Source organism: Bufo bufo, chromosome 1 (genome assembly GCF_905171765.1).
Source record: "Bufo bufo chromosome 1, aBufBuf1.1, whole genome shotgun sequence".
NCBI lineage: Eukaryota > Metazoa > Chordata > Amphibia > Anura > Bufonidae > Bufo > Bufo bufo.
The window spans coordinates 785,639,484-785,664,822 of record NC_053389.1 but is presented as its reverse complement, the minus strand read 5'-3'; the positions used below and the strand labels follow the sequence as shown (position 1 = coordinate 785,664,822).

Sequence of the window (25,339 nt, the reverse complement as noted above, 5' to 3'; positions counted from 1 at the left end):
TACTATTACTGAGGGCACTAATGGGGGGCATTATTAATTCTGGGGACAATAATGGGGGCATTAATATTATTGTGAGTCACAGTATGATAGCGACTAGGGATGAGCGAATCGACTTCGGATGAAACATGCGAAGTCGATTTGCATAAAACTTTGTTCTAATACTGTACGGAGCAGGAGCTCCGTACAGTATTAGAATGTATTGGCTCCGATGAGCCAAAGTTATTGCGTCGCAAAGTCTCGCGAGACTTCGCGCAATTACTTCATAAATGAAGTTGTACTGTTAAAAAACTTTTCCCAAACTCAGGTTCGGTTCCAAGGTACCGATAACTTCGGCTCATCGGAGCCAATACATTCTAATACTGTACGGAGCTCCTGCTCCGTACAGTATTAGAACTAAGTTTTATGTGACTCAACTTCGGACGCTTTATCCGGTCTATTTGCTCATCCCTAATAGCGACGTAACACCCTATGTTAAGCCTTGCCCTCATAACCACACAGCCTTTAGGGTGTGACTTAACTTATCCGTATTTTTTTGTTGGGAAAGGTGGCAACCCTAATTGTGAGCCATATTAAAGGGTGGCATTAGAAAGTACAACTTGTCCAACCGTCTGCACTTCACTCTTTCCTCTCCTCAGACTGCTCACAACAATGGCAGCTTGTCAGCAGGGTCCGACTGTCTCTTCACACACTTCTCCTCACACAGCCGGATCCGGCCGCCGCGCCAGGCGTCACTACCATGGCAACCCTCCGCTGACGTCACCACGCAGGCGGCCCTTCACGTCCCGGTGTCTCGAACCTCCACTGCGCATGCGTTCTCTTCCCGCCACATTGACCTTTAAACCTGACGTCACAGGCGGGTTTCGCGCGTAAACACAAAGCGCGGGAGAGTGCGAGGGGGCGGAGTCACGTGATCCCGGGGCCATTTGAAAAGCTGGAGGGTTAGCGTGCTGCCGGGTATCTCTGTAGTTCCGGTAATCGGTTGGTGACTGTACACAGTTCCGGTGGGCCCCGGTGCACTCTGTCGTCTTGTCGCGGCTCTGTTCTTCTTGCACGGCTCCTGTGTTGGCGGGAAAGGCGGCATTTCCCGCTTTCTTTTTACCTGGTGCTCTAGTTTTGTTTCTTGAAGGATCCTTAGTCCGTGTGCCCCCCGCGTCATGCCTGCCCAGGCCTCCTCTCCCGCCTTGCCCGCTGACGTCAGAAAGCGGTAAGTGGCTCATGTCGTCAGAGCTCTGCGTGTATGACGTCACTGTGCTTGGGGAGAGGGTTGGACTACACCCCTAGCATGCTGAGACTTGTAGTTCCACCACAGTGCCAGCCTAGCTGCTGACGTCACGCAGTGCGACATGCTGGGGTCCAAGCATGCATCCTGAACTAGAAGTCTCAGCTATGTCACTCTGTCTGGAGATCACATGGGCCAAGCTAACACTGCTTGCTGTTAGTGAATGGAAACTATCTTTATCGGCTAGGCAGTGTGGCTGGTGGCAGTAGTACCACTGCAGGTGATGGCAATTGGTTCTCACCCTGCAGTGTTAGTCGCCCCCTCCAAATGTGACCGTCCTGTGCTGCTGTCATTGAATAGCGCATCGCAGCATACTATCGGCCTCCTGATGTCTGGTGTGTACAGGCCTCAGTGTTATGTGCGACACGTGTCTAGAAGACTGCTGTCAGTGAGCGGAAACCTTCTGGATTACTGAGAAGTGTCCTAAACCTTCACACTTTAAGCTTTTTCTAAATGTGATGGAAATTATTGGTCATTTACCAAACTGGTGTGAAGCAGGACTGGCTTAGTTGCTCATAGCAACCAATTAGATTCCACTTCTTATATTTTTTTAAAGAAGTGATAAATGAAATGTGGAATCTGGTTGGTTGCTATGGGCAACTGAGCCAGTTCTAGTGGTCAGGACTCTGGACTGCTGTGTGCAGTGGAGAGGGCTCCTGTGCGGGGTGCTCTAAAACAAACACAAATCTGCAGAAAACCCCTTTAAGGCCTGGTTCAGGTGACACCACCTGATTTTTGTGCTATCCAGACTGCACCCATCTAAGGCTACGTTCACACTTGCGTTTCGTGCAGATCCGTCAGGATCTGTTCAGACAATACATCTGTTCAGGACGGATCAGTTTGTATTATCTTGAACATTGGCCAAACGGATCCATCTTGAACACAATTGAAAGTCAATGGAGGGAGGGGGCCCGTTTTCAGTTGTGTCATTGAAACCGGATCCGTCCCCATTGACTTACATTGTGTGCCAGGACGGATCCGTTTGGCTGTTTCGCCAAGCGGACAGCAGAACTGTCCGCCTTCAAAGCGGAATGGAGACGGATCTGAGGCAAACTGATGCCTTCTGAGCGGATAATTTTCCATTCAGAATGCATTAGGGCAAAACTGCTCAGTTTTGGACCGCTTGTGAGAGCCCTGAACGGACCTCAGAAACGGAAAGCCAAAACGCCAGTGTGAAAGTAGCCTAACCCGCAGAGTTGTTCAAATGGTGACATTCACACGATTTTCTCGCACTGTTCGCTTTTCCATCAGGTTCACTCCAAGCCATCTATTTTAGTATGTGGGTGACTTGAAGGGGTTTTCCCATTTAAGACGATGGGGGGGGCTATCCTTAGGGTATGACCCTGTTGTCTGGTGGGGCAGGACCCGCCCATATATTGAGAACGAAGCAGGGAAAATGGCTGGGTTTCACCAAGCGCTCTCCCCATAGTGGATGGGAGTGCCCTGTGCATGCGCGTCCACCGCTCCCATTCACTTCTGTGTGCCCAGCAGAAAAGGCCACGCTCAGCAACCTCATTGGAAGGCGGCTGTGCATGGCTAGTGCACCCTCCACTGTTTCGGGGCTCTTTTCAGTGTAGGTCCCACCTGCACCCATCAGCGATATTCTCCTTCTGCTGTCAGAGATGGGGGTAAACACCCAGGGCCCCTGCCGATCAGCTGTTTGAGAAGGCTGCGGTGCTCCTCACAGCTTCTCCTAGGTTATCCATCACGTGGCCTAGGAGCGCATTACGAAGCACAGCCGCTATACAGTGTACCGTGAGCAAGGAAAAGGCCGCTGCCTTCTCAAGAAGCTTATTGGAGGGGGTCCCAGGTGTCAGACCCGCCACAGATATTGATGACCTCTCCTCAGGATAATCAGTATGAAAAAGGCAAAGGAACGCCGCATCAGTAGTGACTGGCACAAATGGTGGTTGAACCACGCTGCCGGTGCTGCTCTCATATCAGAGTCCCGACACGACACTCGCGGGGGGGGGGGGACACTTTAGCCGAATGTGATGCGGTGATTGAACAGTGAAGTGGACTTGGGATACAATTGTAGAAAAACAGTGGCTCTGCCACGTAGCGCTGCCTTAACAAGATGGTGTAAGTGTTTCTAGCCTTGTCTTACTGAGTTCTTGTTTCTCTCTTGTGCAGGCTGAAGGCTTTGGATAAAGAACAGGACAGGCTGTCTGAGAAGGTATGGCCGTCACTCAGCCTTGGCGTCAGTTCACATGGAGGCAGAATTTTGCTGAAAACCTGCCCATGTCCTTTCTGCCTCTTTAATGTCAATGGGTGGCAGCTTAGAGCCATGGCTGCATTCTGCCATTCCTTTATTCCCGCTAGGAGTTATGACTTGCTAGTAGTTTGCAGTGAAGGTCCTGCTGGGTGTTACCAGTTTGGGGTGGGTCCCTGCACAGTCTCTGATGCTGGCAGCGCTCATTGGATAATGTGACACTGCAGGGACACGCCCACAACTGGTAACATCCATGTCCTGACCGCTGGTAATTCATTCATAAACTTCTTGTAGGGATATGAGAATACTCCAGAATTGTTACTATCTGGGGACTAGGGTTGTCACGATACCAAAGTTTTGATTCTATTTCAATGCCGTAAAAAAAAAATTGGTGATACCACGCGGGGAAAAAAAACTCCAAAAAAAGCATTCCGCATTTTATGGAACATCCCGCCCATAATTGAACAGTCCTAGCCTAATTTTTGGGTGGACATGGTGACTAAAAAAATGGTGACTTGCGCGGTTTGAATTATATTTTTTATATATTCACTGCGTGTGTGGGGGGGGGCGGGTGTTAATGATTAACCTTTAATACTGGAGGCAGGTGCTGGCGACAGAAACGCTTATCTGCTGAGGGCACATGGAGCAGCACGCTCCATGTTCTGTGATGCTAGGCTGCCGGTACAAGAGTATCGATTGGGTATTTAAGTCGATACCCGGTGCAACCTTACTAAATCAGATATGTCGGGGTAGGTGATCTGGGGCTGTAGAAAGTAACTTGCTTCTAGGCCTTGATCACTTTCTGTAAATGTCTGATAGTCGGTGCCATGATGTGAATGGCCGCCCTGGTAGTGTCGTGCACAGTGGAAGACTTCACAGCTGGTATTGTACCTGGGTGCTCTGCAGTGGTCCTGAGCATTAACCCCTTCCTGACACATGACATACTATTACATCACGGAAGTCAGTGCGTTCCCGCATCATGATGTAATAGTACGTCATGGTGGGCACCGGAGCGGTGCGCGCCCAATCACTGCAGGGGTCTGGCAGTCCCTGATAGCCGGGCCCCAGCTGTATCCGCCGGCATTGCTGTAAAAGCCGATGTCGGCGGATTAACCCCTCTTATGCCGTGGGGGTTAAGGGGTTTGATGAGGGAGCCCATCGGGTCCCTGTGCTGCTGTGGCGGGGACCTGATGCCGTGCAGAGGCTGCCCAATGCCGGGGAGATCCAGGCTCGGTCTCCTAGGCAACCTGTTAGTCTATTACTCTGTGTGATACATTAACTGCAATGCATTACAATACAGAAGGGATCAGAACCCCCCGAAAGGTGAAGTCCCAGAGTGGGACAGAAATAAAGTTTAAAAATAGTGTTTTTTAATAGTTTCACGTAAAAAAAAACACCCCTTTCCCCAGATTTTAGAATTAAAAAAACCTGCACATATTGGGTAGCGCATACGTAACGACCGGCTCTATAAATATATCCTGATCCGCCCCGCCCGATAAACGCCATAAACTGTCAAAAGCCTTTTATATTTTTGGGAAAATACTATTGTGTAAAACTTCAATAAATAAGAAAGTATACATATCGGGTATTGCCACGTCCGTGACAATCTGATCTACCCTGTCAGATGTAATATAGAGCAATAAAAAATCATATGTACCCCAAAATAGTACCAATAAAACTGGCACCTCTTATCCTCTAGTTTCCAAAATGGGGTCACTTTTTGGGAGTTTTTACTGTAAGGGTGCATCAGGGGGGCTTCAAATGGGACATGGCATCTAAAAACCAGTTCAGCAAAATCCGCCTTCCAAAAACCACACAGCGCTTTTCTTCTGCTCCCTGCGGTGTGCCGTTACATCAGTGTACAACCACATAAATCGCAGAATTGGGGTAAAAAATAGTTTTGTTTGGCTGTTAACCCTCTGTGTTAAAGAAAAAATTGAGTAAAATGGAAAATCTGCCAAAAAAGAAAATTTAGAAATTTTAGCTCCATTTTCCTTTAATTCTTGTGGAACACCAAAAGGGTTAACAAAATATGTAAAATCAGTTTTGAGTAACTTGAGGGGTGTAGTTTCTACAATGGGGTCATTTATGGGGGGTTTTCCACTATGTAGGCCCCACAGTGACTTCAGACCTGAACTGGTACTTAAAGTGGGTATTGGAAATTTTCTTAAATTAAGAATTGCTTCAATAATTCTAAGCCTTCTAACGTCCTAAAAAAATGGCATTTCCAAAATGATGCCAACATAAAGTAGACATATGGGGAATGTGAAGTAGTAAATATTTTGAGGTATCACTTTCTGCTTTAAAAGCAGAGAAATAGAAATTTTGAAAATTGTGAAGTTTTTCAAAATTTTTGGTTAACTTGGGATTTTTTTTTTTTTCATAAAGGTTCCAAAGTTATTACCACATAAAGTGACACATGTCAGATTTGCAAAAACTGCCTGGGGTAGAAGGAGTTAAGGGCTGGGGCGGTTAAGTCTACTTTCACACTTGCGGCAGAGGCTTCTGGCAGGCGGTTCCACCATAACTGCCTGCCGGATCCGTCTAAACGCATGCAAACTGATGGCATTTGTCTGACAAATGCATTGAAATGCTGGATCCATCTCTCCGGTGTCATCCGGAAAAAAAAACTGGCATTTTCTTTTTTTTTTTTTTTTGCGGTCTGAGCAGACCACAATGCCAGATCAGTTTTGCCCAGACACCCTGGGCTGGGTCCAGCATTAATGCAAGTGTTCTGGAATTTTGGACAGAGCTAAAACCGTAGCATGCTGCGATATTATCTCCGTCCTGAAAGGGCAAAAAAGACTGAAGACACCCTGATTGCTCTCCATTCAGAATGCATTCGGATAAAACTGATCAGTTCTTTTCCGGTATTGAGGACGGAACTCGGTGCCGGAAAAGAAAAATGCAAGTGTGAAGGTACCTGAAGGCATTTTAAAAACTGACTTACGTCTCCTGCACATAAAGGAGATTTGCTGCTGGAAACATTACATGGGTTATGTAGAGGAAAATCTTACAAAGGGTTAAAAAGTTATATATATATATATATATATATTTTTTTTTTTTTTCTTTTTGAGACCTTCCTAAGTTCTTATGTCTTAATGAATGTCTGGGCCTCCCTGTAGGAATGTGTAGAGCAGAAGCTGAGTCTGGTGCTGGAGTACCTGGAAGCAGATGTGAAGGCTGAACTGACCGACCTGGAAGCCAAGCTGAACAAAGAGGAGCTGTCTGAGGTAAGACCTGGATGGCGCCTTCCATAGGGCCTCTTCCTCTGTCTTTGCCTTGGGTTTTCTGTCCTACTTTGAAGCACTACCTCTATGGGACTCTCTGCATGAACCCTAATCTGACTCCCATGCAGTGCAGGAAGCTGACGCCTCGTCTGGTGACGGATGGGACCCTGCATGAAATGTTTGGCCCAGTTTTCTGGGGTCTTTGGCTGTTTTCAGACAGTTATTTCCTGCTGTACCGACACTGCTCGTGTGAAGTGGTCCTGGTCTCACTGCTCACCTACTGAATGGTCATCATATAATACAGTGACCACAGTTTAGTAGATCAGCAGTTAGACTGGAACTCGCATCGTAAATGTTTTAATGCTGTGATAAGGGATGAGCGAATTGACTTCATATGAAACATCCAAAGTCTATTCGCATAAAACTTCATTTCAATACTGTACAGAGCGAGCGCTCCATACAGTACTAGAATGTGTTGGCTCCAATGGGCCGAAGTTATTACTTTGTAAAGTCTCGTGTGACTTTGCATAATTCCAGAAATTGATTTATACTGTGAAAAAAAAACATTTCCCGGACTCTGGTTCAGTTCCATGGTACCACTTGGAACCGAATCTGAGTTTGGGAATTTTTTTTTATTTTCATACATTGTATCATCCGAAGTAGCTTCGCTCATCCCTAGCCGTGAGCCCACTTCACAGGAGCAGCATTCAGACCGGGGGTTATCACTCGCACATCGCGCTCATTTCTGGAATGAATGTCGTCTGAAACTAGAATGGTGCTCAGTCCACTCCTCCTTCTCTCCATCCAGGAACGGTATCTGAAAAAGGTGAAGGTCCTGCTCGGGAAAGAACTAGGCATTGAGAACGGGGCTCTGAATGGCGAGACTAATGGCTGCTCTCCAAACGGCACTTGTGGTAGTGAAGAGGAGGATGTGGAGATGGAGGCGGTGACGCCTAGTTCTAAGGGGCGCAGGGGCAGGAAAAGCAAGACTAATGGAGAAAACAAAAGTAATTCACTTATGCTAGTCATCCCCCTTCATGTTTTTGAGAGCATGAGGGTCCCAAGCGATGTTCAGATTGCCATGTAATGTTTCTCCTGCATAGGAAATAAATAAAACTGTTGCTGATTAGACTCCTGGAATTTCCAGCAATCGGTGGAACCCTTCATTGTAGCATGGCATCCCCGATGGAACGTCCCAGTCTTATTTGCTTGGCTTCATTGTGTTTTTTTTTTTTTTTTTAATGCAGAGTCTTCTAGCCGTAGCCGACCTGCGAAAAGTGGAAGCAAACAGCCAACCATCCTGTCTATGTTCTCCAAAGGGTTAGTAATGTGTGGGCCAAATGGGGAGTCCTGTGCTGTACTAGTGGAAAGTACTTAAGTTAATCTGGGGGGGTCTGCCTAGGTCTTTCCCCCAAACCCCAAGTGGGACTGCAATACATTACTGTCTGCTCCCTCCAGCCAATTCTGTGTCCTTCGTATGTAATGAGAATACTTGGGCTTGTACAATGAGTTGTATTGAGCTGTAACTTTATCTTTTATTTATTTTCTCTTCCACCTGCAGTCCAGGGAAGCGCAAGTCTGAAGATGTCAATGGTGATGTGAAACTGGAAAATGAGGTGTCGGAAGAGGAGCCCGCTGAAGAGGTGTGTTGGAATAGAGCAGGGATGCCCAAACTGCGGCCCTCCAGCTGTTGCAAAACTTGCAACTCCCACCATGTTCTGATGGCTGAATATTGGGCTTGCTGGGAGTTAGTTTTGCAGGGGCTGGTTGGGCATCCTCAGAATGGTGTTTGAAGGCTACCCACCACTGGCTTGGGCTAGTTTCAGATCAATGCATTCACTGGGAGAGCATTATTTTGCACACAGAACTCTGCTTCTGTGATGCCCTCATGGCATAATTTATAACAGTACAATTTGTGACAGCCAATGTAAGGCAGGGACAGACTGCCTTATGTCAGTACAGCGCAAGCCAGGAGGACATATCACAGGAGCAGAGTTCTCTATGTAAAATGACTCTTCCATGGGAGCGTGTTTCCTGCAGTGCATGCGCTTATCTGAAACCGGCCTCAGGACCCACTAAACCAGGCTGTCGTGTGGTTGGGGGTTAGCTCTCCAGATATGCCCGTGTGAATGCCAGCTGTAAGCATTGGTGTGTAAACTTGTAAGTTGCACAAGATAGTGGTGGCTGTAGTCTAGCAGCATCAGGAGCCTTGTGTTAAGGATGCCAAGGACCATGTTGTGGCCCTTTCATTATGAGTCTGTGCCTTGTTCTGAAATATATTATATATAATATATAATTTTTTTTCCTTTAGGAGCAAGTGGAGAAGAGGCTGAAAGTGGAGCCAAAGGAGGAAGACGGGTAAGGGCGGCTAATGCTATGTCTTGGAATATTGGAGGGTGAAGGTTTGACCCTTTTACTATGTGTAACCAGAATGTTATATAGATGTATATCAATTATTTTTATTTTTTTCAGACCTGTCAAAGAGGAAACTCCAAAGCCCAAATCTGTTCAGGCGCCAAAGGTAAACCATTGCCTCACATCTGACACGGCATGATCAGAAGAGCAGGACTTGTGTATCTTCATTGTGTAACTCTTCTCTTTACAGACACCACCTCCAAAGTGTATGGACTGCAGGCAATATCTTGATGACCCTGATCTTAAGTACTTTCAGGGTGACCCAGATGATGCGGTAAGTAATGTTACATGGTGTGCACATGCTGTACTGTCAGAGGGCTTTTATACTAATGGAAATATGTCTGGTGCACTGAGTTTACCGAGCCTGGCGTTTCATAGGATGAATCGATCATGGGTACATGTTCTACTAGTAGAGCATTTATCTACCGAGCAGAGAGCTCGTGGTCACACGTGCTCAGTCACCCTCTGCAGAGTGATCAATGGCAAGGACTCTCCTTGTTAGGGAGGCACAGAGTCTCTGCAGTAGCATAGCCATGTAACGGAGATGATGCCTTCTGAGGTGGAAGCAGGAAAAGGACTGGACTATATTGTTAGCTGCCAGAGGAGGAAGGAAACTGATTCTGTTCAGAATTTTTGCATGAATATAACTTGAGGCATCCTTATAAGACCAGCAAAGGTAAGGCAGTAGGAGTCTTCTCTAATGGCATGCTCTGCTTCACAGCTGGAGGAACCAGAGATGTTAACCGATGAGCGCTTGTCGCTGTTTGATGCCAATGAAGATGGGTTTGAGAGCTATGAGGATCTTCCCCAGCACAAGGTCACCTGCTTCAGGTCTGTGGATTGCTGCTGCTCTTCCTATGTTAGTGGTCTCTGCGCTGTAATTTAATTCTATAATGTCCTTTTATTTTTAGCATTTACGACAAGAAGGGACATCTCTGTCCTTTCGATACTGGCCTGATTGAGAAGAATGTGGAGCTATACTTCAGTGGTGTTGTGAAGCCCATATATGATGACAATCCGTCTCTGGATGGTAAGTGGTCACTTGAAGAGGATTCAGAAGTAGAGCAGATATGTTGATAGATTATACATTATTTCCATAATGCTATTCCTTTAAATATCCACTCTTTACAAGGGCAATGCAGATCATATGGAAATATAGCGTGATTTGGAGCATGGACCGACCTTATCGAGATCAGTGGAGTTAAGATGAGCATATCTTTATTTTATAAATCGTACAATTAACTTGGTTTTGGCTTGCAGGAGGAGTAAGGGCGAAGAAGCTAGGACCCATTAATGCCTGGTGGATAACTGGCTTTGATGGAGGAGAAAGGGCTTTGATTGGGTTTACAACAGGTAAGTGTTCTCCTTCTACAGACAAGGGAGTGTCTTACACTACAGGATCTCTCAATCATCCATGTCTCCATACGTGTCCTCTCCAGCTTTTGCCGATTACTTCCTTATGGACCCCAGTGAGGAGTACAGCATAATCTTTGCCTTGATGCAAGAGAAGATCTATATGAGCAAAATAGTGGTTGAATTCCTGCAAAACAATCCAGATGTTGCCTATGAAGATCTGCTGAACAAGATTGAGGTGAGTCGAGATGGGTGGAAAAAAAAACCCTGAGGTTTGCCGGTCAGCAGACCTGGGGTGTAAACCGTTCTCTCCGCCTTCCTGTTTCAGACGACCGTCCCTCCGGCAGGACTGAACTTCAACCGCTTCACTGAAGACTCTCTCCTGAGGCATGCGCAGTTTGTGGTGGAGCAGGTGGAGAGCTACGATGATGCTGCTGACAGTGATGAGCAGCCGGTCATCATCACTCCCTGCATGAGGGACCTGATCAAACTTGCTGGGGTCACACTGGGAAAGAGGTGGGTGACTTGTATCTTTAATTGTGAAGTTGAAATGGTGTGGTGCTCCTCTAGATGCAATGAAGGCTCTGGAGAGGAGCTGTGAACACTCTATAAAGCAGTAGCAATCAGGTATGCCACTACTTTGATTGGAGGTCCAGTCTCTTGGACTTGACAACCCTGAGATTGGAAGGACAGGGGTACTGCAGCAGAGCTTTAAGTGAATGGTTTACTGAAAAGATGGTGTACCCTAGCTACGTCAGTACTCTAAGGGGCATTTCCAGCCTAAGGGCTCATGAACACAACTGTATGTGTTTTGAGGACTGCAAAATACATCTGTAAAAAAAAATATATACCGGCGACATGTGCATTTTATATTTTGCGGAACAAAACAGCTGGCCCATGATAGGACTATTCTTGTCTGTAATGCGGACTTTATTTTTTTAAACGGAACGCACACAGTAACTTCTGTCTTTTGCGGACAATTACAGTGAATGGGGGGAGCAATTTCTCCAGTTTTGTTCCCACGGCATTTTGTTTGCAGCAAAACTGATCCATGCCCTTAATTCTGCCAAAACGATTACAATACCCCATATGTATAGTTTTTTTTATGTCTAAATAGCGTGAATTTAATTTTTTTTTTTTTTAAATTGCTATATTCTGACCCCCATAACTTCTTATACTTATGTCTACTGGGCTATATTGGGGCTTTTTGCAGGACAATCCATAGTTTTTGATACATTTTGGAGTGACTTATTTGTTTTTTGAGAAGCGATGATGCCCATGATTATATTTGGGTATTTTTTTTATTATACAGAGTCTTTATTTTAAACTTTGTTTTTTATATACTTTTATTTTGATGCTCAAATTAGCCTATAATTTCTATTTAAAATTTTGTACTATTGGGGATTTTTAAATTTAGCTTTTTCTTATCCTGGCCTGCCATCTGGTGGCCAAAAGAATTGCAGCATGAATACTAAGTCTTGTCAGTGCAACTACCAATGCCCCCATTGGCTGCGGGGGGAATTGGTAGGAAGCACAAACTTCCAGGTTTTTGCACATATTTGGATGCCGTGATCTCGCCTTATCTCACTGCATCTAAAGCCTTTAATTACCACAATTGGCATTATTGCTGGTCACGGTAATTAGCTGCAGGTCTCTTCGGTATGAAACGGCAGAGACCTGGCACCCGCTGCACATGTGAGCAGGTGCCATGTTTACACACCGCTCTAGCGACGTACATGTACGGTGCTGGTGGCGAATGGGTTAAACCAGCAAATATTTTATCAAGACTGATGTGGATTCATAGCCTTGCACATATATAGTGAAAGCAATCTGTTTTATCTTTTTCTATGCAGACGAGCTGTAAGGAGACAAGCGATCAGACATCCTACCAAGATTGTTAAGGACAAGGGGCCAACAAAGGCCACCACAACCAGGCTGGTGTGCCATATCTTCGACACTTTCTTCTCTGAACAGATTGAGAACGATGATGAAAAGGAGAACTCAAAGCGAAGGCGCTGTGGAGTATGTGAGGTAAGGTGCCTGTGTAGAACGCCCTACAATCGCGTCTCCTGTAGCGGTTTATTACAGGCGGTAACTCCAGTGTCTCTACCCAGGTATGCCAGCAGCCAGACTGTGGCAAATGTAGAGCTTGCCAAGACATGGTGAAGTTTGGAGGAGCAGGCCGCAATAAACAAGCTTGTCTCCAGAGGAGGTAAGTTCCTAATATACACTTGCCCTTTTTTCAATTGTGAAACTCTAGCATACTACCTGACTTTACTCTTTTAGGTGTCCAAATCTGGCTGTTAAGGAGGCTGATGAAGATGAGGAGCTGGATGACAATATCCCTGAAATGCCTTCTCCCAAGAAGATCCTCCAGGGTCGTAAGAAGAAACAGGAGAAAAAGAACAGAATCTCTTGGCGTGGGGAACCAGTCAAGGTAACAAGTCTGCACTGTCATGGGCTTCTATGGAAGAAATGCCTGATGGAAGGATTGACCTAATTGTCCATTTTAAGGTTGAAGGGAAGAAGGAATATTACCTTAAAGTTTCTATTGATGACGAGATCCTTGAAGTTGGTGACTGTGTATCTGTGAGTCCGGATAATCCCACAGAACCTCTGTATTTGGCAAGGTTTGTACTGTCTCCTTATAGCTTTATATAGTATGGTATGTCAGGTTGATTTAAAGTGCGAACCGTCTTGAATGCTTTGACCTTGAATCCTGCAGACAAAATATATTGATCCATTCCACGTGCGTGCATTTTGGGCATTGGTGACAGCTTTTTTTTGCACCTTCCAAGAGCTTTAACTCATCTCTCCATAGATGCAGCTGTATGAGGACTTGTTTTTTGCAGGACAAATTGTAGTTTTTAATGGCACCATTAGGTTCTAAAGTTTAAAAGTTTTTTATTTTTTAACCTCTCCAGAGCATAGTCCATCAGTCTAATCGGTGGGGGTCTGAAACTTGGGACCCTGTCCAGTAAACTACTTGAGAAGGCAGCAGTGTACACAGTAGTTCAATGGCTGGCCCTTCTGCTTTTCCTAAGCCAGTGAAAACACATTCATGTATCACATGGCCTAGGAGCATCTCATAGAAGGAAGCATAGCCGCTATACAATGTATGGCACTGAGAGAAGGCCACATTGCTCACAGGAGCACCGGTGCCTTCTCAAATCGGCAGACTTGGGTGTCAGACTCCACTGATCAGATACTGGTTACCTATCCTCCTAAAAAAAAAAACTCAGAAAACCCATTTAAGGGGAGGCTTTTTGGGCTGTAATCCTTGCTCATGACTTCCTTATACTTTTACTCTAGAATTACATCTATGTGGGAAGATGCCAATGGCCCCATGTTCCATGCACACTGGTTCTGCCTGAGTACAGACACCGTCCTGGGAGCCACGTCTGATCCTCTAGAACTTTTCCTTGTGGATGAATGTGAAGACATGCAGTTGTCGTTTATTCATGGCAAGGTTAATGTGGTCTACAAAGCTCCATCAGAAAACTGGTTTATGGAGGTGAGCTGTGAACAGATCTATACGTAGGATTTACTGTCCACTTCATATCCTTCTCTCACCTCTCTGCTCTTGTGCCTAAACTTAGGGTGGCGCTGACCAGTATGAGAACATGGTGGAAGATGATGGAAAATCCTACTTCTACCAGTTGTGGTATGATCCAGAGTATTCTCGGTTTGAGACTCCTCCAAAGGTGCAGCCAACAGAGGACAACAAGTACAAGTAGGAGGCTTTTTCAGGCCTTTGAAGTCCATCTGGTGAAATGGAGAACTATTACTCAGACACCTTGTCCACCTTTCTACTCAGGTTTTGTACCAGCTGTACCAGGCTAGCAGAAATAAGGCAGAGGGAGATGCCCAGGGTGTTTGACATCGCTGAAGATTTGGATGGAAAAGTCTGCTACAACATGGCCACAAAGAACGGCGTCCAGTACAAGATTGGCGATGGAGTCTTACTCCTGCCTGATGCTTATAACTTTAGGTATGAGACACAACAAGCAAAATCTGAGTATTACTGATGTGTAATCTTACGGGTATGGGAGGCCAAAAGAGCCTGTTAGACTAGCAGGCATTTATGTGCCACGTTGTCAATTGTTGTGGACAGATTCCTTCATAACATGTGGCATTAAGGGACAAACCCTCAGATTGAAGACCCTTTAGATAGCCTATAGACTAGATCTGTAATCTAGTTGCATGCATGACCCATTTAAAGGGGTATTTCCATCTGAGACACTTGTGGGATATCGAAATGCCATAACTGTCCAGTAGGTGCAGTTCCCACCCCTAGGACCCTCTCTCCTATCAGATGTTTGACATCTTGTGGATATGCCATAAATGTCCCAGGTGGGACAACCCCTTTAAGCATACCACTGTTCCCACTAGCGGACCCAGCTCAAGGAAAGACTGAGAGGATTTGGTTCTCTGGCCCTTTTTTGGCATTGGTGGGGGTTTCTATAGGTTGCCCCCCCCCCAAAAAAAAAATCAGTCATGTTATCACTTTACAAGATGTGAATGTCTGTCTCTTAACATTGTCCGCTTCATCGCTTTTAGTGTCAAACTGGGCAGTCCGGTGAAGAGGTCTCACAGGAAAGAAGATGTGGATGAAGATCTGTACCCCGAGTATTACCGCAAGTCCTCAGACTACATCAAGGGTAGTAATCTGGATGCCCCAGAGCCATACCGGCTAGGCCGCATCAAGGAGATTTACTGCAACAAAAGAAGCAATGGGAAGCCCAACGAGGCGGACGTCAAACTGCGGGTGTACAAGTTCTACAGGTATCTGACTGTGAGCAGAAGACTCGGGTGGCTCTGCTTTATCAAAGCCAATGGGAAAACCGGTATACCCCTTTAACAACCAGAGGCCTGCTTTTTTTAACCCCTTAGCTACCTGAGGTTTTCACATCTTTATTTTTCTTCCCTGTCAGAGCCATAACTTTTTTTTTCACATAGCCTTATGAGGGTTTTGTTTTTTAATGCATGCAATGTAGTACTATTGGAAAAACCAGTTGTACATGATTTGTCCATACAGTGTTCCCTATGTGACAACTTTCCTGCTGGCTAACATAGGAACTGCAGAGACTCAGTGTATTAGAGCCAAGGACCGGCTTCCCCAATAGCGGCACAGGGAGCTGGTCTTGACACAGAGCATGCTTCTGGGTTCTTTGCCATTTTTAGATCCTGTGGTCACACTTGACCACACTAAAGGGTTAAATGCCTGCACTTGTGTTTGAAACGGCTATGGCAGGGCTGGCCAACCTGCGGCTCTCCAGCTGTTGTAAAACTACAATTCCCGCCATGCCATGCTGTAGACTGATAGCTGTAGGCTGTCTGGGCATGCTGGGAGTTGTAGTTTTGCAACAGCTGGAGAGCCTCAGGATGGCCAGCCCTGGGCTATGGCACTCATTAGCGGGTGCCATATATGCTATACATGTACGGTTGAGTTCCTGATTGCTTTGACCAAGAAATCAAATGTTTATAACCTCCTAAATGTCTTCTCAGGCCTGAAAACACCCACAAGGGCTTGAAGGCAAGTTACCATGCAGACATCAACTTGCTGTACTGGAGCGATGAGTATGCACTGGTGGACTTGAAAGACGTTCAGGGGCGCTGTACCATAGAATATGGGGAGGATCTGACTGAGTCTTTACAGGAATACTCCGCTGGAGGAGCGGACAGGTTCTACTTCCTGGAGGTAAGTGCATAGTCTTTTGTGGACTACCTTTTTAGAGTTTAAGATCCTATAGGGAATGCCTATGAAAGTGCAAGGCATTGCCACGTGGCCCAGAAGTGTCCACTGTTTAAAGGTATATTCCAGTTATCACTTACCCACAGGATAACTATTGATTTCTGCGGCGTTCCACTGCAGGGACCCCGATGACAATCGTGAAACAAACCTGACAGCAGGAGAGCCCAAAAATCATGGCTCTGAAGTGCACTGTTCCTTTTAGCTAAGCTGTAGACATCATACAGGGACTGACTTCTTTTGTTTCAGGCTTACAATGCAAAAACCAAGTCCTTTGAAGATCCACCTAATCATGCCCGTAGCGCTATCAACAAAGGCAAGGGGAAGGGCAAAGGAAAAGGTAAGGCTTCTGTAGATATTACATGTTCTGTTCTGAAGGTTTCTTATGGCTTAAATCCTAAACGCACCGCTTGTATCTGCAGGAAAGGGAAAAATGTCATCGGCACAGTCTGAAGATGACAGGAGGCCGGAGGATCGCGTGCCTAAACTCCATACTCTGGACGTGTTCTCTGGCTGCGGTGGTCTGTCTGAAGGCTTCCACCAAGCAGGTGAAGACCCTGACATCTCACCTGCTTATTCTCTATACCGCACCTTCTCTTCTACATTGTATTAACACTTTCATTTGTTTCTAAGGTGTTTCAGAGACTAAATGGGCCATAGAGATGTGGGACCCAGCTGCACAAGCCTTCCGACTGAATAATCCAGGGGCCACAGTGTTTACGGAGGACTGTAATGTCCTGCTGAAGCTGGTCATGTCGGGGGAGAAGACTAACTCTCTGGGCCAGCGGCTACCTCAGAAGGGAGATGTTGAAATGTTGTGTGGGGGCCCACCCTGCCAAGGCTTCAGTGGGATGAACAGATTCAACTCCAGAACCTATTCCAAGTTCAAGAACTCCTTAGTGGTTTCTTATCTCAGGTAAGTGGAGCTGTGATGTAGCGTGGTCACTGTTTGCTGCCTTCTAGACTGGCTGGGTAGACACGTGTAGTGCTGCCACTAACCCCAGCCTGTCAACTTTTCACTAAGCTTTTTTTTTTTTTTTTTTTTTTTCTGTTCCCCAGTTACTGTGACTATTATCGGCCAAAGTTCTTCCTGCTGGAAAATGTGAGGAACTTTGTTTCGTTTAAGAGCTCCATGGTGCTGAAACTAACCCTGCGCTGTCTTGTCCGGATGGGATACCAGTGTACCTTTGGCGTGCTGCAGGTAACGCTCACACTCCAGGGTCAGATTCCTGCTTCATCTTCCATTCGTGTGTCAGAATTGGATCATATAATGAAATTTGCAGCTTTTTAATCTACTAAGAGCTTTGTCAGTGGACAGGGCTGGTTATTTACCAGGAGTCCTGGACTCTTATGTGTCATCTGGCACATGAGACGTCTGAAGAGTCCTGGACTCTCGGCGTATGTTCACATGGGGTCTTCTTGCCGCAGATACCAACACTAATGTTTGGCCAGTGGCTTCTTGCTGGTTTCTGCCTCCCGTTCACTTCAATGGGAGGAAGCGCTGAGTCTTACGGAGCAGCGGCTTAAAACTGCATCCGAAAAGGGACTTGTCTGTCTTCGTTAGCTTTCAACCGCCGCTCAGTAATCTTCAGCACAGCCTCCTATTGGGATGGGAGGCAGGAAGGACACACCCAAAATTCTGCTATGAAACCTGCTGTGTGAACAGCCCCTTAGTCTGGTATTCTAGCTCTTGAGGGGCTGGTTAGTCTGTGTCTGTGTGTGTGTGTGTGTGTGTATATATATATATATATATATATATTTATTTTTTTTCTGGAAATTTGGCTGCACCTGTATATGGCTTTTAGACTATGTAGGTATAAGGACTCCTGACAGACGCTAAATGGCTGCTTTTTAATTTCAGGCCGGCCAGTATGGTGTGGCACAGACCCGTAGAAGAGCCATCGTTCTTGCTGCTGCCCCAGGGGAGAAGTTACCAATGTTCCCTGAGCCCTTGCATGTGTTTGCCCCTCGTGCCTGCCAGCTGAGTGTTGTGGTGGATGAGAAGAAATATGTGAGCAACATTACAAGGTGAGTAGGTTCTACAGCACGGTGCCTACAGACCTTCCTGCTGCTTCGATCAGTGCCTTCTCTAACGTTTATTTTCTCCAATAATAGGACAAACTCCAGCCTCTTCAGAACAATCACTGTGCGGGATACTATGTCAGACCTGCCCGAGATCCGTAACGGAGCTTCTGCCCTTGAAATTTCCTATAACGGCGAGCCTCAGTCGTGGTTTCAGAGGCAAATTAGAGGCTCACAATATCAGCCAATTCTCAGGGACCACGTATGCAAGGTGAATGTTGTGTATAAGCCTGACTCCTATCGCCAGTTTTTTCGGCTGGATCACCCAACTCCCTCCCTCTGGTTTGTGTCACTGGCACCAATGATATGCTGAACTGCCTCTGCTGTGTGAAAGGTCCTGGAAGGGCTTTAGTGACACTACTTGTCTACTCTCACACTCTCTCTCGTTTTGGTTTCCGTTTGAGATCCGTTCAGGGCTCTCGCAAGCGGTCCAAAACGGATTGGTTTTGCCCTAATGCATTCTGAATGGAAAAGGATCTTCTCAGAATGCATCCGTTCAGTCTCAGTTCCGTTTTGGTGTCTGAAACTGAGCCAAACGGATCCGTCCTGGCACACAATGTAAGTCAATGGGGATGGATCGATTTTCCACTGGCACAATAGAAAACGGATCCATCCTCCATTGACTTGCAATGGTGTTAAAGACGGATCCATCTTGGCTATGTTAAAGATAATAAATGGATGTAGAAGGTCGCATTACATGACTGATCTGCACAAAACGAGTGTGAAAGTAGCCCTTGTATCTGCAGTTCAGGAGAGATCCACTTGCTAGCTTTCTGATCTGGTTTTCAGACCGTCTGCTTGAACAAATTGTAAATTGGTTAAAATAGGTTTACACTTGGTCACTGTATCCTGTCTTTCCAGGACATGAGCGCCCTGGTAGCTGCCAGAATGAGGCACATACCTCTTGCGCCTGGCTCAGACTGGCGAGATCTGCCTAACATCGAGGTTCGCTTATCTGATGGCACAACCTCCCGCAAGCTTCGGTACAGTCACAGTGACAAGAAGAATGGGCGCAGCAGCACTGGAGCGCTGAGGGGTGTCTGTTGCTGTGCTGAAGGTACCGATGTGACCTTGGTTATGCTGAAGTGCTAGACACTAGAATGAGCTTATGTACATATAAAAATAATAATAATTTTCCCTCAGGTAAACAGTGTGACCCTGCAGACCGCCAGTTCAACACACTCATTCCCTGGTGCCTGCCACACACCGGGAACAGACACAATCACTGGGCAGGCTTGTACGGCAGGTTGGAGTGGGACGGCTTCTTCAGCACAACAGTCACTAACCCTGAGCCTATGGGTAAACAGGTATGTCGGCCTAAGCATTTGCTGGTGGCATGGAGTAGAAGATGTTAATAGTTCGGCCAAATTTTAAGGGGTTATGCCATGATGTAAAATTGGATGACCCTAAGGGTGGGTTTGCACTAGCATTATGGCATTCCATTATAAGTTCTGGTTATAACGGAGTGCAAAACGGAAGCCTTAAGAGGCATTCTGTTTTGTTCCATCCTAATAGAAGTCTATGGGCTAGCATAAGGGATCTGTCAACAGGACTTTTTTCCATCCTGTATAACAGAAACCAGACAGACCCGTTATGCTTTCCATAGACTTCTATTAGGACGGAGCAAAACGGAATGCCTCTTAAAGGGATTCTGTCACCAGGTTTGACCCCTGTCAGCTAAACATATGCTGATGTTCAGGGCGTCTTCACGATTCCTAATGTGGGCTTATAAATGTCATCTGTGGGCTTATTTAGCTGTAAGATCTCGCGCATACAGGGGTTGAGCGAAGTGCCGGCGCATGCGCACTTTGCTGTAAGAAGCCAAATGGAGAAGTCTGCACGGGCGCATCAGGCAGAGCCCTAAGCGTGAGATCTTACAGCAGAAGGAGGGGGGAGGGAGGGAGAGCGAGAGGCGGCACAGAGGATTAGGAGGCGGTGCAGAAGTCCGGAAAGGTGGCGCTGGGCACGAACGGCGGTGGGTGCGGCAGGCATCTTGCACCTATTAACATCCCCTTGGGCACCTTATTTGTTTGACTGACAGGTTAGTAATAGCTGTTTATTTTAGCTAAATAAGCCCACAGATGACATTTATAAGCCCATATTAGGAATTGTGAAGACGCCCTGAACATCAGCATATGTTTAGCTGACAGGGGTGAAACCTGGTGACAGAATCCCTTTAAAGGCTTCTGTTTAGTTATAAACGGAACCTATGACAGAATGCCATAAAGCTAGTGCAAACCCACCTTAATAAACCTAGACATCAGCCCTGCATCGCACAGGTTCCGAGATCTCTATTTGCTTCTCGACGTGCTCTGCTAGGTTCTCTTCAGCCTGGCAGATCTGTTGGTGTCCTTTCTGCTTCAGCTCTCTCCTTGGAACTACCACAGATTCTAACAGACAATATGGTTGGTGGCAGCTGAAGGTTTAAGACGAGCACGTGCGACCAATAATGGGTCCACCATGTCTTATGAAGTCGATGCTTTTGGTTATTGGCTAGAATAGTTTAGTTTACAGCAGGGATTGGCAATCTTCGGCGCTCCAGGTGTATTGAAACTATGACTCCGCATGAACAAATGCTTGGCTATTCTCAGAATTTCTATAGAAGTGAATGGAGCATTTTGGGAGTTTCACAACAGCTGGAGTGCCTGAAGTTGTGGACCCCTGGTCTACAGTGTGACTACTGCAAGATTCTGCCTGGTCCCAGCAGAGGTTTCTTCTAATGCCCTTTCAAATGCCTACAGTGCAGTATTAACAGTAAGGCTATGTCCCGCCCTTGTTCTTATAATGTTTGGAGGACCAGCAGTTGTACCTGTAACATGATGCGGCTAGACAGATGAGAATACCTTCATTTTTAGATCCAGTCTACTACAGTGTGTGGTTATGATGCCAAAGAACCAGCATGGACCTCATGTCTCCCACAATCCAATATGCTATGCTGGAGCAAGTCTAACCCTGATCTCCTTGCTTCCACCAGGGTCGTGTCCTCCACCCAGAGCAGCACCGTGTGGTAAGCGTAAGGGAGTGTGCCCGATCTCAAGGCTTCCCGGACACCTACAGACTGTTTGGAAACGTCTTGGACAAACACAGACAGGTAAGTGTCAGCAAACTGCTTGCTGTTTGTCATACCATTACAAACAAATGACTAATCCTCTGACATTGGGTTTTAAGGTGGGTAATGCCGTGCCACCGCCGCTGTCCAAATCAATTGGCTTGGAGATCAAGGCCTGCGTCTTGGCAAAGCTCAAGGAGAAAGAAACAGGTGGGTACAACCCTTCCTTGGTGGTTATTCTTGGGAACCCTTAGTGCCTGGTATTACTCCTAAAAGGTGGCTGGGGCATCACTACCTTGGTCAGGTTGGCAAGAACTGGGGGAGCAGATTTTAGGAGATCGAATTGCATACTAGAGGCCCATGGCCCTGCCTAGGAGTTGTAGACCTAAAACAGCGGGTGTGTCCTCACATGGTGCGGTCAGAATTCCAAATGTGCAGCATTTTTCTTGACGCAGTGGTGACCTATCACAAACTGTGGGTTGTGGCATTGCTGCGTTCTTGTAGCTTCCATGGCAGAGTATATACTGTATACACATGTAACGCTTCACCTTCTCTTGTTTCAGATGTTGTAAAGCAGGAGAAGATGGAGATGGATTAATCCTCCTCCAGGAATTCTACCTCTACTGCACTTCTAGGTCCATCCTGTATTTTATTTTTTACATCTGTGCACTGCAGACATCCGCTCGGTCCGGCTCCTCGTGTGGCTTTATCCGGCTTTTTAGCTGGACCAGAGCACTTTTTGATAAAATGTTTTTATTACGAACCATCAACTTTTATTCGCTGCATTGCATTTTATCCACTTTGTATCTGTGGAAATCTAGTAAGTAGGTTTTATATGTTGTAATATTTCCAATAAAAAAAACTTGTATTGAAGAGTGTACACTGAGCTGTATATCTGGAGCAGATCCTGTAAATTTCCATGGGATTTATTGTTGCAAAACTACAACACCCAGCATGCTCTGACAGCTGCAGACTTGTAATGGGTTCTGATTGAATCTGAAGGGTAAGGGGACGGTACCAGTCAAATATTACATATGGTGGATACAGAGGACATAGACAAAAGACTATGTACTAGGGGTAGTCTTAGCTGTTCACCTGATAACTAAGGGCCCTTTCACACTTGCGTTCTTTTCTTCCGGCATAGAGTTCCGTTGTCGGGGCTCTATGCCGGAAGAATCCTGATCAGTTTTATCCTAATGCATTCTGAATGGAGAGAAATCCGTTCAGGATGCATCAGGATGTCTTCAGTTACGAAACGAAACATTTTTGGCCGGAGAAAATACCGCAGCATGCTGCGCTTTTTGCTCCGGTCAAAAATCCTGAAGACTTGCCGCAAGGCCGGATCCGGAATTAATGCCCATTGAAAGGCATTAATCCGGATCCGGCCTTAAGCTAAATGTCGTTTTGGCGCATTACCGGATCCGACGTTTAGCTTTTTCTGAATAGCGTCCTGGCAGCCATGGTAACCAAAGTCCTGTTTGCCATGGTAAAGTGTAGTGGGGAGTGGGGGAGCAGTATACTTACCGTCTGTGCGGCTCCCGGGGCGCTTCAGAGTGATGTCAGGGTGCCCCACGCGCATGGATGACGTGATCGCATGGATCACGTCATCCATGTGCATGGGGCGCTCTGACATCATTCTGGAGCGCCCCGGGAGCCACACGGACTGTAAGTATACTGCTCCCCCGCTCCCCACTACACTTTACCATGGCAAACAGGACTTTAGCGTCCTGGCTGCCATAGTAACACTGAACGCATTTTGAAGACGGATCCGTCTTCAAATGCTTTCAGTTCACTTGCGGTGTTACGGATCCTGGGGGCACTTCCGGCAAATGGAGTGCACGACTGATCCGGACAACGCAAGTGTGAAAGAGCCCTAACCCAAAGGTTTGAGGGACAGTAGATGCAAAGACTATGGGTTGTGCACCAAATGTTCAGACTTATCTCCCACAACCATATAAAAGTTGATCACTCACTGCAGGGGTTTGGGGGCCCTGTTTGTGCGATCAGTGGGTGTCCCAACAGCAAACATTGAGGGACAGTCATGGTCTACAAATTTTCACTGCTGAACAAGAGATCTCCACACCATTTGAAAGTGATATCAGTATAGGAACTGTACATTAGGAGCTTCATTAAATGGGTTTCTATGGTGGAGCATCTGCACACCAGCCTAAGACCACCAGCAAGGCCAGGCATTAGATGGAGGTGTAAAGCACGTTGTGACTCCGTCTAGTAATGGAAACACTATCTGAATAGTGAATCTCCTCTCACTATCTGGCAGTCTAATAGAGGAGTCTAGGTTTGACAGATACCCAGTGGATGCTGCACTATAAAGTATTGGGCCGCAGCTCTTGGTGACTTCAAGTGTCCCATTTCCACTGGTGTACATCATCCAACCCTTAGCCATGCAGTCTCCATATTAAACAGGTTGGCCTATCTTGTACATTTCTAGGATTTGAGACAAATGTCTGATGGGTGCTAGCTCTACAACGGTGAAGGAGAGCAGTTCCATAAAAATTGAGGGTTGGCCACCGATGCGCTGTCTACCCTCCTTCACTTTGCAGGCTCCATTCTACAGAAGTGTGGGACCCAAACCTATCAGACATTGGTTGCAATAACCCTTCCCCCCCCCCCATTGTGTAAGATGGGCATCCCCTTTTAATGTCGCTGGATTTAGAACGGGATGACATGAAAGCTCCTTGTGGGGTCTCTTTACTTTTTTTATACCAGATTGCAAAGCACCAGCTATAAAATCTGGTGGAGAGTAACGTACCAGGCTGTACCTCAACATTTGTCCCTTTGACTCTGAAGGGTAATGTTAATGCTTAGACCTTTGTGGTAACCTTTGGCAAAGACCCTCTCCTGGACCATCATGACTGGCCCTGTACATAAAGTGAGCTCTGTAGAGTATTTTGAGTGCATGAAGGCCTGACCTCAGCACCTTCCAACACCTCTGGATGACCTCTGTGAGCCAGAACTTCTCCCCCAAAAATCTGCATCTGACCCTACAAACTCTTGGCAACTTGGATACAATCTCCACAAGTGGGAAGTCTTCCCAGAGGAGCAGTCTGCCATAGTCCCAAATGGGACGCAACTCCATAATGTCCATGACCCACAAGTTGTCTACATAACTGACCATACAGAGGATAGTGCTGGAGACATGGTACCAACAGAATGGCTTGTACAGATGTGATCAGGGATGAGCGAATTGACTTTGGATGCTTCATCTGAAGTCGATTAGCATAAAACGTAATTAGAATACTGTACAGAGCAAGCACTCATAAGTATGGTATTGGCTCTGTATTACTTTGTGTAATAACATTGGAAAATTTGTACTGTAAAAAAACTTTTACCAAACTCTGGTTCAGTTTTGGGTAACTTGGAACTGAACCAGTTCTGTACAAAGGTTTTTACAGTAGAAATTTACGACGTTATTACCCACAGTATTTTGAGACTTCGAAGTAGTAACTTTGGCTCATCTGAGCCAATACATTCTAAGGGCTCGTTCACACGAACGTGTGGGGCAGGCGCATGGGGATCGCAGACCCATTTACTTGAATAGATCAGCGATCTGTCCGTTCCTCAAAGATAGAGCATGTTCTATCTTTTTGCGGTGCGGAAGCACGGAATAGAACCCCAGAAAGCACTCCGTATAGTTCCGTTCTTCTGTTCCGCATCTCTGGGTTTGCGGACCCCTTGAAATGAATGGGTCTGCATCCGTGATGCGGAATGGCCACGGAACGGTGCCTGTGTATTGCGGAACTGCAAATGCGGCAACGGGCAGCACATGAGCCGGAATACTGTACAGAGTGCTCGCTCTGTACACTTACAACTAAGTTTTATGCGAATCGACTTCGGATGAACAATTTGGCAAATTGTGGTAGGTTGCCAGATTAACTAGGTCCGCCCCCTGAATAGTTAGTGTACAGGGAGTCTAGTCTGAGCAGTGCAGCTCCTGCAGCGCTAGACT

The 25,339-nt window shown here is 46.3% G+C and overlaps 1 protein-coding gene across 1 annotated transcript; it reads left to right on the top strand.

Moving 5' to 3' along the window:
• The first annotated feature begins 829 nt into the window (after positions 1 to 829).
• DNMT1 (DNA methyltransferase 1) lies at positions 830 to 22,245 on the top strand. The gene is made up of 34 exons (XM_040414918.1): positions 830 to 1,204; positions 3,413 to 3,455; positions 6,617 to 6,724; positions 7,530 to 7,728; positions 7,969 to 8,041; positions 8,283 to 8,364; positions 9,033 to 9,079; positions 9,194 to 9,242; positions 9,327 to 9,410; positions 9,858 to 9,967; positions 10,048 to 10,166; positions 10,397 to 10,489; positions 10,576 to 10,727; positions 10,818 to 11,005; positions 12,343 to 12,520; positions 12,604 to 12,701; positions 12,776 to 12,926; positions 13,004 to 13,119; positions 13,802 to 14,003; positions 14,089 to 14,222; positions 14,307 to 14,480; positions 15,050 to 15,274; positions 15,998 to 16,190; positions 16,491 to 16,581; positions 16,664 to 16,789; positions 16,875 to 17,157; positions 17,301 to 17,442; positions 18,103 to 18,269; positions 18,357 to 18,534; positions 19,185 to 19,380; positions 19,467 to 19,630; positions 21,298 to 21,414; positions 21,492 to 21,582; positions 21,936 to 22,245. The coding sequence occupies exons 1-34, from the start codon at positions 1,155 to 1,157 to the stop codon at positions 21,968 to 21,970; spliced, it is 4,458 nt and encodes a 1,485-aa protein (XP_040270852.1). The 5' UTR covers positions 830 to 1,154; the 3' UTR covers positions 21,971 to 22,245.
• The last annotated feature ends 3,094 nt before the right edge of the window (positions 22,246 to 25,339 follow it).